The sequence below is a fragment of the Harpia harpyja genome, chromosome 3 (assembly GCF_026419915.1).
Source record: "Harpia harpyja isolate bHarHar1 chromosome 3, bHarHar1 primary haplotype, whole genome shotgun sequence".
In the NCBI taxonomy this organism is placed as follows: domain Eukaryota; kingdom Metazoa; phylum Chordata; class Aves; order Accipitriformes; family Accipitridae; genus Harpia; species Harpia harpyja.
Genome location: NC_068942.1, coordinates 79,081,591 through 79,098,323, shown reverse-complemented (window position 1 = coordinate 79,098,323; position 16,733 = coordinate 79,081,591). Strand labels below are relative to the sequence as shown.

General features: G+C 41.7%; 1 protein-coding gene across 2 annotated transcripts; it reads left to right on the top strand.

The window, feature by feature from the left end:
* Positions 1–1,027: 1,027 nt before the first annotated feature.
* On the top strand, positions 1,028–14,061 carry CGRRF1 (cell growth regulator with ring finger domain 1). 2 transcript variants are annotated; one of them, XM_052783594.1, is made up of 7 exons: positions 1,028–1,204; positions 6,043–6,182; positions 7,434–7,611; positions 7,806–7,953; positions 8,054–8,194; positions 11,201–11,308; positions 12,682–14,061. In XM_052783594.1, the coding sequence occupies exons 1-7, from the start codon at positions 1,035–1,037 to the stop codon at positions 13,030–13,032; spliced, it is 1,236 nt and encodes a 411-aa protein (XP_052639554.1). In that variant the 5' UTR covers positions 1,028–1,034; the 3' UTR covers positions 13,033–14,061. The 2 variants fall into 2 exon arrangements, with proteins under 2 accessions (XP_052639554.1, XP_052639555.1); XM_052783595.1 differs by lacking the exon at positions 8,054–8,194.
* Positions 14,062–16,733: the final 2,672 nt, after the last annotated feature.

The window sequence follows — 16,733 nt, the reverse complement described above, 5'->3', positions numbered from 1 at the left end:
CCAAGGCCGGGCCGGGATATCAGCCCATGGGCAGGGTCAGGAGCAGGCCCCGGGGGAGGGTGACTAAGGTTAGACGAGGCCACTAAGGCCTGTCAGTAACTTCACATCCTTTACTAAAACGCTGGAGAATACACACAGAAAAATGGCTGTTAAATAAGCCTCAGCTGGAGTGTCTGCCTGAAAATTCAAGCATGAGACAGAAATCAGTAAGTTCTGCCACTCGTGGTACTTCTTGTTTATACGAGTTGAGTGTAATTCTGGAAGTAAACCAGGATTTGGAGCTCACAAATCACAAATACGAGCCGCAAGCACGAGGCAGACACTTTTCTTCCATAATAGGCTGTTGCTGGAGGGATGTCTTGGTGCTAGAGGAAATATCTGGCCTTTTTTGTGCTGCTGGAAATTTAAGCTGCTGTAACAGAAAAGAAAATGCCTTCTCGGCAATCCCATAACAGCAAGAATTAAAAATACTGCTTTGCTCACTCAAAGAGAATGAAAGTACAAAGACTTCATGTCTTGGATATGACCTCTTGCAAATCACATTAATGACTTGAATGCTGGATCTATGCGAAAAAATTGCAGATTTTCAGCAAGAGCATCAGTAAACACCATGGAAGTGCAGGATTGCAGAGCAGCTGTTGAAGTGTCACTTAATCTCTCTACACTCTTAAAACCAGATATTTCCTCGTGCGGTATTCTGTAGGTAGGTTGCTTATGCATTTCAGCATGCAAAACATATTTGTGTAGTGCTCCGTTTAGAAGTAGAGGGAGGAACTTGGCAGCATCCCATCTTTACTCGAGGTCACTTTTCCAAGCGCTAGGATTGCCACAGTTAAGGCACGGAGGTGTCTGAAGGCGGGTTGTGCCGGATGGGCACACACGCGGGTTTTATTAATTAAATGCTTCGTGGAAATCCAGGCAGCTGGGGAACCTGCGGGCCGTCACTAGGCAGCGTAGCCCCGCCCACGGTCCCGCCCACGGTCCCGCCCACCTCCGGGCAAGCTGAGGGCAACGGCTTCGCTCAGCTGCTGCGCATGCGCCCGGCTGCGGGAGCTGGCGGGGTCTACGGTGAGGCGGGCGGCTCGGCTCGGCCCGGCCCCATGGCCGCCGTTTTCCTCGTCACGCTCTACGAGTACTCGCCGCTCTTCTACATCACCGTGGTGTTCGTCTGCTTCCTCGTCACCAGCGGCCTGGTGCTAGGCTGGTGAGTGCGGTGGTGGGGCCGGCGCAGGCTGTGGGGGCAGCCAGCACCGTCTCTGTGGGGCCGGCTCGGGCCGTGGAGTCTGATCTGGGGTGATGGGCCTTGGCTGCGGAGGGCTGGCGGTGTAATGAGGTGGCACGGCGTAGGAGGGGGATAATGGGAGCTGGCACTTCTTGGGGAATGAGCTGTGGTGCTGTGGGGTGGCCCTGAGGTGGGACAGCGTCAGGGCTGGCAGTGAGGATGGGTGTGTGGGGACTGGCAGTGGTCGGAGAAGTGGGGTTGTGTTGAAGAAAGGAGGATGAGGAGGGCTAGCACTGACCATAGGGGAAGAGGGGCTGCTCTAGCAGGAGAAGGTGAGGACGAAAGCTGTGGAGAAAATGGGATGGCTGGGAGAGGACCTGACCCTGAGTGAGGGGGTGGGAGTCAGGGAGGGCTGCTCCAAGGGGAAAGTTTGGCACTGTTGGACATCTCAAATCTTGGTAGTAAATAAAATGGGCAGATATTGAGTAAAGTGCCTGGTGTTAGGCCGGGTAGCAGCTAAATTTGCCAGGCTTCAAGGCAGAGTTGTTACTGAGGTGTGAGACTACCCAGGACCACTGACGGGGTACCAGTCTGTTCTACTGCTGAAGCTCGGAGAAGGGGGTGTTTCAGGTGAACCGAACAGGGTGCTGGGACTGGGATGGGGAGGAGCCTTAAACAACTGATCTGCTAAAGTGTCTAGAGGGGTGATGAGTGGAAGACCTTCTCCTATTTGTGTTTGAGAGGTTTCAGCAAAGATGTCACTGTTGCCTTTTTCAGAAACGGGTCCCTGAATGTCTGTTCATAGCACTGTTCTATCTGTTTTCCTGCCGACTCAGGAGTGTCTGTAAATGTAAATACTGATACTTGCCAAGTGGAGAGCATTGATTAGCAATCAAAATATTTTAAGTAGGAATTGCATTTCCTCCCATTGGCTTAACATTAATATCTGTAGTGCTGTTCTTCAGTGTTTTCCACCCTTTGTCTCTCTTTGAATTACAGATGTTTTAGCTGTAGCTGTTTCTTCTCTTGGCAGCTTATAAATACTCTGCTTGACTTTTCCTTTAGTGCAAAGTCTTTCCCTTGTTTACATCACTTTGTTAGCTGCCACTGGCTCAAACATATGCCATCTATTGCTTTCGGTGAGAATGAAGCAGATCTTTTAGATGGGCTTTGTGGGAAGTTTTTGTTCTTGTTTTGCATTGCCTCCCCTAGTGCTGGGTGAGTGGTAGTGAAGGCAAGACTGGTCTTTTTGTTGTCTTTTTGCTGGATGAAACTCCACCTCATTATTTACTTGGAGAGAGGTAGTAGAAATCCTTTTCATAATTCTCTCTGTGCCACTGCATACTGACAGTATTATATTGCCTTCCACTTTTCTCCACTTTTTCCTTTTTTGCTTCATCAGTTCTTTAAAAATACTATCTTTACAAAAAAATTATACTGAATCGTGATTCAAAAAAATCTCTGGCATGTATATCCCAAACCAGTAATCCTTTATCAATTTAATCATTATTTATCTGCTTATAATAAATGCTTTGCAATTGCCTGCAGTTAAACATCTGTGTTTAGGTGTGCCAGAAGGTCCTCACATCTGTACACGTGTCCATTGATGCTTTTTGGGCTAGAGGGTGTGCAGAGGACTGTCCAGATGCATTTTTATTTCAGGATCAGAGATTCTAGGTGCATCTGCACTGGATATTATTGCAGTTTATGTAAATATGTACAAACTGTCGTCAAACTAGTTTGTTAAGGAACTGTTAGTCAAGTAGAAGCAGTAGCCAGGAGCTCAGTACATACAAATATGTGAGTATGTGGCCAGCTGCTCAGAGATATTTGCTGCTACCTTTGAACTCTGCTGTACCATGGCCGTATGACCAAGAGTCTCCAAACAACTTCAATGTGTCTGCAGCTGCAGTTACAGTTTAAGTGCACATGAACTTACTCGTGAAAACAACTTGATCCTTTATTTGCTACACAGAGTACTATAAATGTATATGGTGTCATAAGTACATAATACTTGATATATTGCTGTAATGACATTTTGTTTCCCCCATCGTTTTCGGCATCAATTGTCAGCTTCTTTTATGGATGTGTTCATGATGGTGTCAGTCAGCCTGAAAAACACCAACTGCTTGGGAATGTTAATGTATTCATTTGCAAAATCATGCACTGATTTGATGAGCGTCTGTTTTGATGGCCAGCCCTGGATACCTGTGGCTCTGCTCAGAGAGTCTAAGTAGGTTACTGCACAGGTAGCTTTCTAGAGCCAGCCCATTAGATGCTCTGTGCCTAGGAATGAAGTGGAATTCAGATGAGGTGAATACAGTCCTGTACGTCACTTTTTTAGCTGGAGATGAATGCTCGTATTTGGAGGAGCTGTAGGCTCAGCAGCTGTTCGAAGTCCAGGCTGCTCTTTGAAGAAATTAACTCATGAACAAAAATGTTGGAAACTCCTGCCTTTTCTAAACTATTATTGTTCTGAAGAAGTTAATTTTCCCCTATACCAGCTCTAGGCTGATAGACTGTTAGATCATAAAATAAAAACTGTCTTTATTCATCCTTCATACACTGAATACTACCTTAAAATTTACAGAAACACTGTACCTTATTGTTGAACAGAAAGGCCTTTCTGCCTTCAGCTGCTGCTAAAACTGTACTAGAGGCTTTTTTCTATGGCTGCTTTTCATGGTGATTATCCTGTTGCTTTCGACCAGCAAAGAAAGTTTCCAAAGAACAGGGGTTTTGCTTCGGAATCAGCCAGATGGTATAAAACAGGAGGCATTTTTATGTGCGTCTGGAGAGATTAGCTCCATTGAGTTTTGGATATTGAGTAAGTGAAACAGCTGCTGCACCTGGTTTCTTTGTAAGATGTTTAACTGGTGTACTTCATTACAGCCTCAGTGAAGTCAGCATGGCTGTGTTTACTTGCATTGGACAGAGATTTGACCCTCTATGCGCACAAACGAAGTATGGCTGAGCACCCGATATTATATCATCGAAGAAAGGCAAATGTTTCCATCAAAGTCTGGCAAACCAAAGGAATTTATCGAAGATGGAGTAATGAGTATAGAGTACTTTCCGCCAGCTCGATCTCTTTCTTCTTTGGTGTATCTGTGACACTCAGGCACACAAGACATTAAATGGTAAAGGCAAATATTTGTTAGACTGCCAGGAACAGGTTGTTGCTGTTGAGAATGGCTTTGAGAATTTTTTTTCCTGAAGTAGTTTCCTCAACTTGAAAATCACTTTTGACTGATGTTTTTCCCTGTTAGTCTTACAAAAGGCACCACTCCAACATGAATCAATAGAAAGGAGCCCAATGTCAGTAAAAGCTCTGCTTTTCTTCTCCATTTGACACACAGGAGTTGGAAAAGATTTTAAAACCAGGAAAAAGTAGCAGTTAAGCTACAAAATTGTCTGTTTGGCTCAGAGCTGTATTGTACATAAAATTGCTTTAGCAATTTTCAAACTGATTACATTGAAGTTGGTAGTGCCCTTTTCAGCTTGAGTTATTGATATGAGACCCACCTTACTGTAACAGCTGCTATTTCAGTATACTAAATGGAAACAATTGATGCAGGGAAGAGCCGATGCTTTGTGCCATTCAGAGTTTTCTAGCACCCAATATGCTGATGACTGCATAAACCAAAATTCAAAGCCATTAAACAGGCCATCAGGTCAGCAGTACAGGTGGCAGCGACAAAAGCACAAATTCAGGAAAGTACAGCCTGAGCTAATTAATAACTGTTTTCTAAAATGCATTAACAAAAGACTCCCACAGCCTCTCCCTGTTGCCTTACTAATGGGACAGGACTGGATTAATGCAGTTAAGAAAATCTCTTCAGTCTCCGAAGTAGTCTTCTGATTGCATATCTGGGACAGTTTCTCTAATCAGATTTTGGTTATTGAAAGTTATTGCTATCACCTTAGAGAATTATTTTTAGCTGAGCGTAAAAGGAAGTCTGTTGTGGAGCTTCTTTTGTAGATCCTGATCTTCTGTAATCGTTCTTTTAAAAGCCCCAGGCAATATGAAAATCTTGGGGGTTTTGATTGGCATCGGAAATAATATGAAAATATTCTTCCTTGCTTTCTTTGATTTTTATTTTGATTCATAAGGTGTTTAACCTTTTAAACCTTTGTTTCGTTATCCTTTTAGGGTCAGAATATCACTTGGGCTAGCATGCTAGTTTCAGCTTTGAAGGGGTCTTAGAGTCTCAGCTTTGATTCAGAGTCTTGACTATTTTGCACTTGGTTTCTGGCTCAAAGCAGAGGCTTTACAGCCTCTGGTTTAATATGAGCATAGTGTTGTAATTGAGGTTTACATGGGAAATCAGGATCTTAGTCTCCCATAAAAACATCTTGCTGGCTGTAGTTACAGCTAGAAATATCTTGGGGCTGAATGATTTACTCCAAGGTGTTCTTTTTGAGCACCCAGTCCATTAAGGCTGTTCCATCTTTGCCAGCAGCGACTTTTTTTGGTCCTGTGATGGGATGTGTAGAATGTCAACTGGAAGAAAGCTCTGGGTAACCATTTGCCACTAGAGGGCATTGACCATTCTGGTTAACTTTAGTCTCTTTCTGGAAACGCAGGAGTAACATACTCCCCCTTTATAGGTTTTCTGTATCGCTGCAAAGACTCCTACCTTCTGCCACAAAAAGCTGGAGTCAGATTGGCAGGCTGTATTATGCATGCATCCTAGCAGATATTCTGCAAAGCCAAGCTAGCTCTATTTGTTGTGCTGCTTGCTATTTAGAGCTGAAGAAAAATTCAAATGTGTCAACACTAACACTTAACCCACTTGTTCTTGTTTCATGTCTCATAGGTTTGGGTTGGGTGTTCCTGTTATTCTGAGAAACTCAGAAGAAACAGAATCCAGCACAGGAGTTTTGAAAAAGCGGATGAGACAAGTGAAGAATCCTTTTGGGTTAGAAATCACTCATCCTGCTACAGCCTCAGTAACAAGTCAGTGGATTTCTGATGTGCTTGATTTTTGTCAGTTTGGGTTCTTGATCTTAGTACTATGTTTTCTTGCTCTCACCCTTTTCCTTTACCAAAATTCCTCAGAAACATGCTTCCTCCCATCATTACAACAGAAATAAATTTTACACAGCTTATAAATGTGGTGCTTTTAAAAGTGAAATGTTTGGATATTTAAGTACAGTTTAATTCTTATTAATGAAACGCTTCCTGCTATAACAGATTTTTAAGTAACAAAAACATTTGCAGATTAGCAACTATTGTGGGCGTTTTTGTAAACTTTACAGAATTGTTGAATTATATAGAATTCATTATAAAATATATGCCGCCCACTTAAATCTAAGTCCAGATCTCCAGACGTGTTTGGAGGTGCACTACTTTTATTAAATAAATGAATATCTCCCTCTCTCTCTGTCTCTGCTTCAGTGAAAACTGAATTTAAATATCTATTTGGATCAAAGTTCAAGTAGCTCCTAACATCTTTGAAATCACCCACGTAGGAAGTGAAATTCATGCCCTTCTGCATCACTGGGGAGTAGTAAGCAAGGCTGAGATGTGGAGCCTTGCTATGAATGAGAAAAGGGCTGCAGCAGTTTTACCCCTCCCTCAACATAAAAAAAAAAAAACCAAAAACCCAACAAACCCAACAATTTAGTCTTCAGGTAACCTGGATTTTTCAGGAGGTTTGAGCACTTGAATTTGGTGGGACTTTTCAAGAGTTCTGCTCCTGTTTGCGCAGTAAGTGTTCAGAAGTTCATGGGTTGGGTACTTGATTTTTAGAAAAGAAATGGAGTGCATAGATCCTCTTTTTATCCTCCCTCTGCATGATCAAGAGGGCTTTATTCTTTGAGCCCACAGAGAGTGTTGTAGGCCAGTGATCCAATTAATACCATTATCTAAGGAGGGAATGGACTTTGGGCTAGGGGTTGTGCTCTTGGGTCTGCCAGTGAGTGTGTAAAATGTTACCAGAAGTTAAAATTTAGCCTTCATAAAAGGCACATGCTACTTTTGTCAGCTTAATCAGCCATTTTATCTCCTCGCACCCACTTCTTCATCTCCACTGACTTTCATAAGCACCAAACCTAGTCTGAATTCTTAGAAGATTAGATTATAATGATAAAAATCTGGGATACTGAAGTTGTTTTCTGCTTGTTGCCCTTTAAGAACCTACACTTAGCAGTTCCAGAATTCCTGCACATGGGTTTGTTAATGAAATCCTTATCTTCTTTCTATAAGAGGGTATAACACTGACACCTGATTGTCTGGAAGACTGCATTCTTACATGCTACTGGGGCTGCAGTGTTCAAAAACTCCACGAAGCGTTGCAGAAACATGTCTACTGCTTCAGAATAAAGACTCCTCAGGCATTAGAGGATGCTCTGTACAGCGAATACCTCTATCGACAACAGTACTTGTATCCTTTTTTTAAAATTGTTTTGACAAAATATGCTAATTTATTGGCACAGGGAATGTTGAGACTTGTGAACACTCGGCAGTTCTTGGCACAATATATTTATGAATAAATATGATGACAAACATTCTTTATGCAAACGTCACATTTGTCTACAGTTGCAGGGACACTGATTGTTTTCCTTGACACATACAAAGCATTAAAAAAAATGACAAGGAAGAAAAATATTGTCAGTTACCTGAAGATGCTCAAGTTGTCGATTTTGGCCCAGTGCCTCGATCTCGCTACCCATTGATAGCATTGTTGACGTTAGCTGATGAAGAAGACAGAGAAGTATATGATATTGTAAGTAATATAAGAATATATTTTAGGGTCGCTATATTTGAGGCCTGAATGTTTCAGGAGACAGGCTTGAATAAAACAGCTTCCTTTCCCTGCCTCCTAGAATTTGGTCCCTAACTTTGTCACTGATGACTGCAGGGGAACATGGCAGAAGAGCAAGGATAATTGCTATATAAAAATTATGTATGGCATTCAAAGGATGCTTATGATTTTCACAAAGCTCGTATCTGCAAAGGTCTCTGTGGTAAGCCCTGTGGTCAGATGAACTAGGGTTGTGGTAGGTTAGTAAGCTATTACTCTGATTTTTCTGGTCATATAAACCTGTGGTGGAGCTCTCGTGCTGATACAGTCTTTTGGATTGCTGTTGGCAAGGTAGCGGGATTTTTTTTTTTAGTATTTGGCACAGATATTTGAGCTGATTGCTGACTTGACTGTTAGGAACATAGAAATTACCTTTCTCCAACAGGCCGGAGTCTATGTAATGCTGTACATTATGTCTCACAGTAGCCAGCTTCAGGTCATTTACAGGAAGGTGTAAAGGTCTTGCAGTAGACTGATATGAGATACTCAGGTTCTCAGAAAGGTGGTCTCCTAATCTCTTACAGTTAAAGCAGCTTCATCTGTGTCACATACAGTTCAATATCCCTTCTAAACTCTAAATTGACTGATTCTTTTTGGAACAATTTGGGACGCACTTTTATCTGCCATCTATTCATTTGGTTAATAATCTGATAGCACTAACTGCTTGAACAATAATACAAATGAACTCAGAAGCAAATTGCCTAAATCCACTGAACACTTTTTCATACATTCATTTGGAAAGTTTGTGATCATACCAGTGCTTAAGAAATCTGCTCCCTTTCCAAGTGATGCCTGTCCTTGGCTTCTTGTCACTTGACCTTAGGACTGCCTTCCTCCCTCCTGTCCCCACTCGAGATTCCCCCCCAGCAGTTTCCTAGATTAGTACATCTAATATGTTTAGAGCTCAGATTAGTTTAATATAAAGAGACTGTAAAAGTCATATTTGAATGTGTTTGACATTAGCATGGACATGAATTTGTAACACCTCTCTTTTGTTCCTTAACATAGAAGAAAGGGATGGAAGGAGAGTGGGGGAGATATTTTTCCTCTGGTTTTGGAGAAAAAGAACACAACCGTTAACATGGTCAAAGGAGTTACTCCACCTGAACTCCTTGCCAGACAAATGTCAGAATTGCATCTGTTTTTGTTGAAAAAACTTGTAAAGTATAAAGATAGCATGGAAAGGGATCTTTGCCACTGTGGCCAGTATGGTGTTGCTGTGTTATTCTCACATCAGTGCATCAAGCTCCATCTTGAATTACTTTTTTTGAGTGTGTGTGTGTCCATCACTATGGATGGTGTTCCAGTATCTCTTTTCTGGGGGGTCTAATTTTCATCCTAACTGTATTTGTGGCTGGATCATACCTATTTGGTTTTGTGCCGCAATTTTCCCCCAGCTCCAGAAAATTAGCATGACTGTATATAAGAGTTACAGAAATTATTTGAAGACTGGCAGGGCTAAAGTGGAAGAACACTTCGATCTCAGGCCTGTGTATAAAACAGAAGATTGAGAAGTAACTCGATTATGGTGTACAAGTATTTACAAAGAGAGAAAATACCTCGTGCTCGTGGGGAAGGGGTTCTATAATCAAACAGCATAGCATTTCTACTAGATCATAGTACCACTGTATATGTTTCTATACTGCAGGACAGCATAACAGAGACGACAATAGCTTGAAGATCGAGATGCTTACATTAGGAACTGATCCCACTCAAACTTAAAAAGTTGCCTAGGTGTCTGAAGAAAGTATGAATTGAGGACACGCGTCATCCCTGAGAAAGCACTTATGTTATGGTGGGATGACATAATACAAATACAGTGAGAACAGTTAGCTTTAAAACTCTTATTATCAAAACACAAAATCTGTCATTTTAATTGAGATTTAATGGCTTTCAGGTTCCAAAACAAAGCTAATAGTGGTGTGGGTTTTGGTTTGTTTGTTGGTCCTTTTTTGTTTGGTTGGGTTGGGTTGTTTTTTTTTTTTGAGGCATTGTGATTTAGAAAAAAAGACCTTATTGCTACAGAATAGTAAATTCAGTTAGTATAAATACGTGTGTATAGGTACATATATATTTAAACTCTGCATGTAATTAGCCATGTATGGATTTTGAAGTGCAAGTCTGGTTTGCCTTTAAAATTTTTTTTTTATACAAACCAGCTTTCTTTTATATTTCATTTCTCTTTTGACAGCTTCTGGGAACTACAATAATATTGAATTTCACTTTCTTTTTTTCCTGCTTTTTAGAAGCTATTACGTAATTTGGGCAGGGTGAGGGGTATTAGGCACAGCATGCAAGCTTAGAGTACTTTTATTTTCAGAAAAATGACTCTAAAGTCAGCCCATGGGGTCCTTTCATAATCCTTTCCAGTGAAATTTGTCTTTTGCCTACTCGGTTTACAAGCCAATCAGCAACACTTCTAAATGCTTTTTGGAGTCTCAAAACTGCAGTCTGTGTGTTTGTGAGGGAAGTGGGAGAAAGAAGAGAAGACTTTGCCTTTCACATGTTCCCCTGCAATTCTGCACTCAGACTTCAGCTGGCAGGGTCATGTCTTGTGTTGAAGAGAGCCTGGGACGTGGCTGCAGATGTTGTACGGGACTCAAGTGCATGCGCTCGCTTGGGACTCTGTTGCTGCACGAAACTCCTTGCAGTTTGTCAGCTTCTCTCCCATCTAGGAGGAGCTCATCATGAGTTGGTGGTGTGGAAGGAGGAGTGTAGGAGCTGCTACTTCTGGTTGAAATCATCATGCAGGTAGCTTCTCTGAGGCACATCCGTGACTGTGTAAGCAAGCCCTACCTCAGCTGCATAAGCACTTAACCTTCAGGAGGACTGCATGTGTTTAGGTGCCATTTTGGTTTGGGGCCTAATTCCATTAGGTGAGAGCAGTCCGAGCAGGTCTGTGCTGTAAAGTGGCCATAGAAGGGCTCCATGGAGAACCAGGGCAGAAAGCTGAAGTGCCAAAAGCGTTACTTTGTGCCACGTCCTGTTTTTGCTTTGCCCAGCTTATTTTTTTGATCTGTGCTTGAAGTCAACATTGTTGAAGTCCTGATTGTCTAAGGAAATAAGCAGGTCAGAGGTTGTAACAAAGTATGCAATCTTTCAAGCAAACTGTTCTATATGAATCATATAACAAAAAGGAAAGTTATTAAACATAGCTTTTTTTTGGTAGGTTTCAATGGTGGCTGTAATTCACATTCCTGATGAAAGCTACAGACTTTCCTGCAGGATACTATATCAGTATCTACTTCTAGCTGAAGGTCAATACCATGATCTGAAGGTAGGCCGCATACTGAGTCTTGTTTAATTTGGGTGACAGTGTTTAGTTTGTGTAGGCTTTCAGGAGCCTAAATTAGTATAAGACTTTTATTATCATGCAAAGAACTGGATAATAGTTAAAATTATTTTATCAGTTAAGTAGTTCCAGCGAAAGTTACTGTACAGAAATATTTTACATGAAAATATTCAACATCTCCTGGGGAAATTACTTGATTCTAGTCTAGAGGCCTAGGTCCCGTCCGCTTATTAAAGCAGTAGTAAGACATTAACTAGCTGTCAAATGCTTCCGCTCTACAGAACATTTGTTACCTCCTTGCTAGTCTCTCAAGCCAGCACTTTCTCCTATACTGCCCTTCAGTTGGGAAAGCCTCAGAAGATACTTTTTTTTTGGTTCTTTTTACTCCAATACATGCACAAAGGTTAGGAATCTGCCTAGCACATACCATTGTAAGTTAAAACAACGTTCTCATTATTCCATTACAGTTCCCCTTATCTATGCATGTTGTGGGACCATCTTTGTCCTGTGTCTGTCAGGCAGTTGGTGATGTGATTCTGTGCAATTCACTTTTATATTACTGTGATAATAAAAATAACATATGGTATTGATAAGCTAGAAATTGGGCCAAATTAATTCAATTGCCTCAATTAGCATTCATTCAGAAATAGATTTGTCCAAAGAAATGTTTGTCCTGACCATTTTTTGCCGACATAGTTGAGCCAGGTAAACTTCCCTGTTGATCCCCTTAAGCTTTCTTTTCATGTATGGTTGCCATTGTAAAAACACTGCTTAAACTGAACAGAAATAACTGTGCAGCTGCATTTTGTCTAGTTGTATAGTGTGCTCTCTATGGGCATCTTTAGCTGCATGGTAGTTTACTGGCTATATTGAGAGATCATGCCCAGAAGAATTTGTGCTTCACATAAAATAAGACAAAAAGGAGTAGGGGATTGTACTATGAGCAAGAGCGGAATGGGTTGAGTGAAGTAGATCTGACAGCTTGGTGGATATATTTTTGGTAGGAATGGATACAAACATCCCCCTAGGCATAGAGAATGATATACCAGAAACAGAAACCCGAGCTGCTCAAAACCTGGGCAGTTCTGTTAAAGTTCATGCGTGTACATTGATTTGATTCAGCTAAAATTTGATGACTTATCCTTAATATTTTCCCAGTGTTTTATGTAATTTTATGCTTCTGAAATACCTTTAACTGAAGGCCAGGCAACTGTCAGGACTCACGCGAAGAGTCTGGCACTATTTGACCCAGTGGAAACCAGTGAATCTGACCCAGTGGAATTTGCATTGCATGTGGGTGTTCAGGTATCAAGGGGAGTTTGTTGACTTCTAAATGTTTGTGTATATGTGTATTTTAGCAACTCTTCATGTCTGCAAATAGTACTGCACCGTCTTCAAGCGATACATCCCCTGCTGAGAGAAGCACTGACAGAAGCTTGCTAGAAAAGGCTGGACTGGCTGAAGATGAACCAGAATTGCATGAAGAAAACAGTAAAGACTGTGTTGTTTGCCAAAATGGCACAGTGAACTGGGTACTCCTACCCTGCAGGCACGCATGCTTGTGTGATGGCTGCATTAAGTATTTTCAGCAGTGTCCAATGTGTAGGCAGTTTGTTCAAGAATCTTTTCCACTTTGCAGTAAAAAGGAGCAAGATGAAGATGAATCAACACATATCTTGCAAGATGTTCTTCCTGGAAGAGTCTTTTAATGGGGAAAAAATAGAACTACTGGGTTGTATGCACCAAGATTAAATGTAGAAAACAGACTGTTTATGGGAGGATATGTAGCATTAACTTCTATGGTTTTGCTTTTTATTGTTAGGTAATTTTCAGCTTCCTTGTTTTTCTTTGCTCCATATGCTCACAGGAACACTACGCTTATCCATGCAATGTGGACAGGAGAAGTGCGTAGAATATCTTTGACGGACATGATTTTATTTATAACTTCTTACTAGTTTTTTGTGGAGTACTAGTGGAGGCTATTTTGATTACTAAATTTAGTATATCTACTAAAAAAAGAATAAAACTTGCAAGTGAAGTTGCACACAGCTCATTCTATATTTATTGTATTTAAAATACTAGAGCAATATATCATTTTAACTCAGTATGATTTAGAAACACAGCACTTTACAGAATGTATCAAATGAAGGAAAGTAAATATTCTTCATTGTTAAACCCATGTATATTTATTTTGTAGATGAAGGCTGGACTGTGGCAGGAGCTGGGAGTTGAAGGTGTGATTCAGGACACTGTTTCTGGCTGTTTTGAAAGATTTGCATGTGTGCGTGCATGTGTGTTTGTGAGGGACCTTAGCCAAAGCCTGTTGGAATGAGTGGAAAGATTTTTTTTTCTTGATTATTGTTGGCTTGAACTAAACATTGCTGACACCTTCAGGCCTGAGCCTCTGCTATGTCATCTTGAGACAAGGACTTTCAATCTTGTTAGCAATGGCTGTAAGAGCTTGTTCTCCATGCAAATGTTAGTTAATTACTCCGTAGAGTGGTTACTTGGGCAGTTTTGTGGTGCTATTCTTATACGAGTAGCCTGCTTTGGGCAATTTCCAACTCTTTTTTACTTGCGTTGTCAGCTTGGATGCAAAGTTAACCATTTACCTTTTATCAATAGTCCCAGGGAATTTACTTATAAAGAAAGAAGCTAAAGAAGAGCAGAAAATTATTTCTTTTTCCCTCCAATGGTGTATTGTCAAAAGCAATAAAAACGGCTGTTGAGAAGAGAAAGTGTTGTTTTGCTTCTTGAGAGAGAGCCGAATTCTCCTAAAGACAGGCGGGCTGGGTTTCACATCTGCTTGTGTAAGACAAAAATACAAACGCTCGTTAGAACCTGTAGAAAATGGGGAGTAGCTGCTTTCTGTCCTCCCTCTTGTTCCCTTGCAGCTTTGTGCCACATCCAATTCCAGGACAGCTGCTCGGTCTCGGGGAGAGAAAGCCGTGCTCCAAGCTATTTGGCTGCACTCTCCTGCAGCTCCTTTAACAGTGCTGCAAGGTACTCACAAGGTGCTGCACACCTCTGAACCAGGGAAGGAAGCTTCCCCTACTCATAGTTATTCCACCTTCGTATTTCCATCATTCAGGTTTTTTTGTTTTGCCATGACCCTGCTTCCAAACCATTGGCTATTGCCTCTGAGGAAAAGATTGAGGTGGTGGTGGTGGAAAGAGTAATGCTTAGCTGTAAAGACAGATGGAGGTTGGGAATTGATGCATGTAGCCACAGATTTCCAGCCAGTGATCAGTAGGCTATTTGTAAGACAATTTATCTGGTCTACGTAAAGTGACCTTCCTTGCCAGGGACAACTCAGGAATAAACTGCTCGCCAAATCAGCCTTTTGTTTGCATTATATATCAAACAGGAATTAAATACCTAGGTGTTTGTGGGGCCTGATCAGTGCTTCCAGATAACTTTGGAAGACAGATGGTTCTGTGTGGAAATCATCATGGCAAAGAATGGTGTATATGCTGCAATTCAGGAGGCTGAGGACAGCAAGAGGAGAGCAGAGAAGAATGTAATAGCAGAAGGAATGAGTGCTGGTGGCAGCGAGGCCATACCTCGGATAGGAACACAACACGGATATGGAGCAACAACAGTGTGGTGCAACTCAAGCAGACCCAGAGCTGCCTGTATTAAGAGAAAGTTTAAAGACTGTAAATGTCATATGGTGTCTTCACCACTCAGGATGAATCACAGAGGCATGATGAAGACTTGTCCTCTGCATCGCTATAGGCAGTCCTCACCGGATCACTTGGACGCATGTGTCTTGGTGCTAGAGAATGTGAACGTGCAAGAATGAGCATGAAAGAATGAGTGGGTGAAATCAGTCTTAAAAATCACCTTCCCTTTCTATGTGGTCTCGCACTGAGTTTTGCTCGCTTGGTTGCAGCATACCTGCTGGAGGTAGTTGCTGAGTTTAGCCTCCCGATCTCTGTCACTAGCCTTGTTCTGCCATTAAAGGGGAGCAGCTAACGTGATGATGGTGGAAATAATTACTCTGCAGACTTCCCTTCATATCCATGTGTCACTGTTGTGAAATGGAGAGCTGGTATAAATTGTTCTAGGCCTCTGTGGGCTCTCAGAAAAAATTAATATAAAGACCCAAGAGCCTGAGCCATGACAACAGCTGTTTCCATATGAACAGCTTCTATTACCAGCATGTGGCATAGTGGCTGTGCAGCTTGTTGTTCCAGAGGAGCAGGCTAAAGCTGCGCCAGTTCTAACCTGGAGTTGGGTACTGCTTGATAGTTAGCAGGGACTTGGTTTGTCCACGTAGATGATCAAAGGGGTGTTGTTTACTGCTTGACTACAGTAGTCCCCGACATTAAATCAATTAATTAAAATTTCCCAACAAGACAGCGTGATCCAAGCTTGTGGGCTTGTTTAATCTCAAAGTGAAATGGTATTCAAGTAAACCCCACAGAGAATTGCCTGGTCTGTCTCATCCTTCAACCAGTCGATGCCGGTATTAAATAATAATGGCAAACAGGATGTAGCTGTGCTGAACTGCCAGGCCATGTATTTACCATTAAGTCTATCCCAGCTTTTCATTTGTTTCATGTTCTTTTAATAGCATTTTCCAGAGATGCTTAGTTGCTTTATCAGATCTAACAAGCTTCCTTGCTGGCCCAAATCAAAGACCTGACTGAGAGTTATAAAAAGTACAGTAGCTGGCTTATTATGTTTGCCCTTCTTCTAAGAAGCCATCTCAAAATATAGATCAGGTGAGAAGTAAAAGGAGCAGCTCTAAAGCTGCCTTGTGTGTCCCCTGGTTCTCTTAAAACAGGGATTCAAGGCGCTAAGAGAGAAATAAAACCTTCCTGTGACCCACAAAAACACCATATATTGACAAAGGCTGTTCTGCTCTGTCACCCTGTTGTAATAGAGGCAATATAACATTCCTCTTCCACTCATAGGTGATGTTTATGGATTTGGTGACATCAAGGAACGTATGCAGACTTCTGGCAATAAGACTTGCTTCTTTTCAGCAGCGTTGGGGTATTACAAATTTGTAATGATTTTGGCTGCAGGAGAGAGGTGGGAGGTACCTCACTGCTTGGTTCATCAACTGTAATCAGAGCTGAGGCTTTGAACTGAGTTGATCAAACTAAGTGGTGTTACTTAGGGATGTCCCAAGGTGCCTTTCCAAACGCCAATGGACTATGACATGGACATCTTCCTTCTATAGAGAAAGTTGCTCTGTTAGGATCTTCCTTCCTCCCTACCTGCCTCCTCCAAGTAGAGGGCAAATAGTACGAGGGAGTCAATTTGGGTCAATTCATCTTAAAATGGTCTTCCCATTCCCATGGGGAATTTGGAATTCCCATAAGGCACTTTGAGAACTGGCTAATGCCCTGACCCCTACTCCTCATGGGCTAAAATGGTGCTGCATTCCGCTACAGAC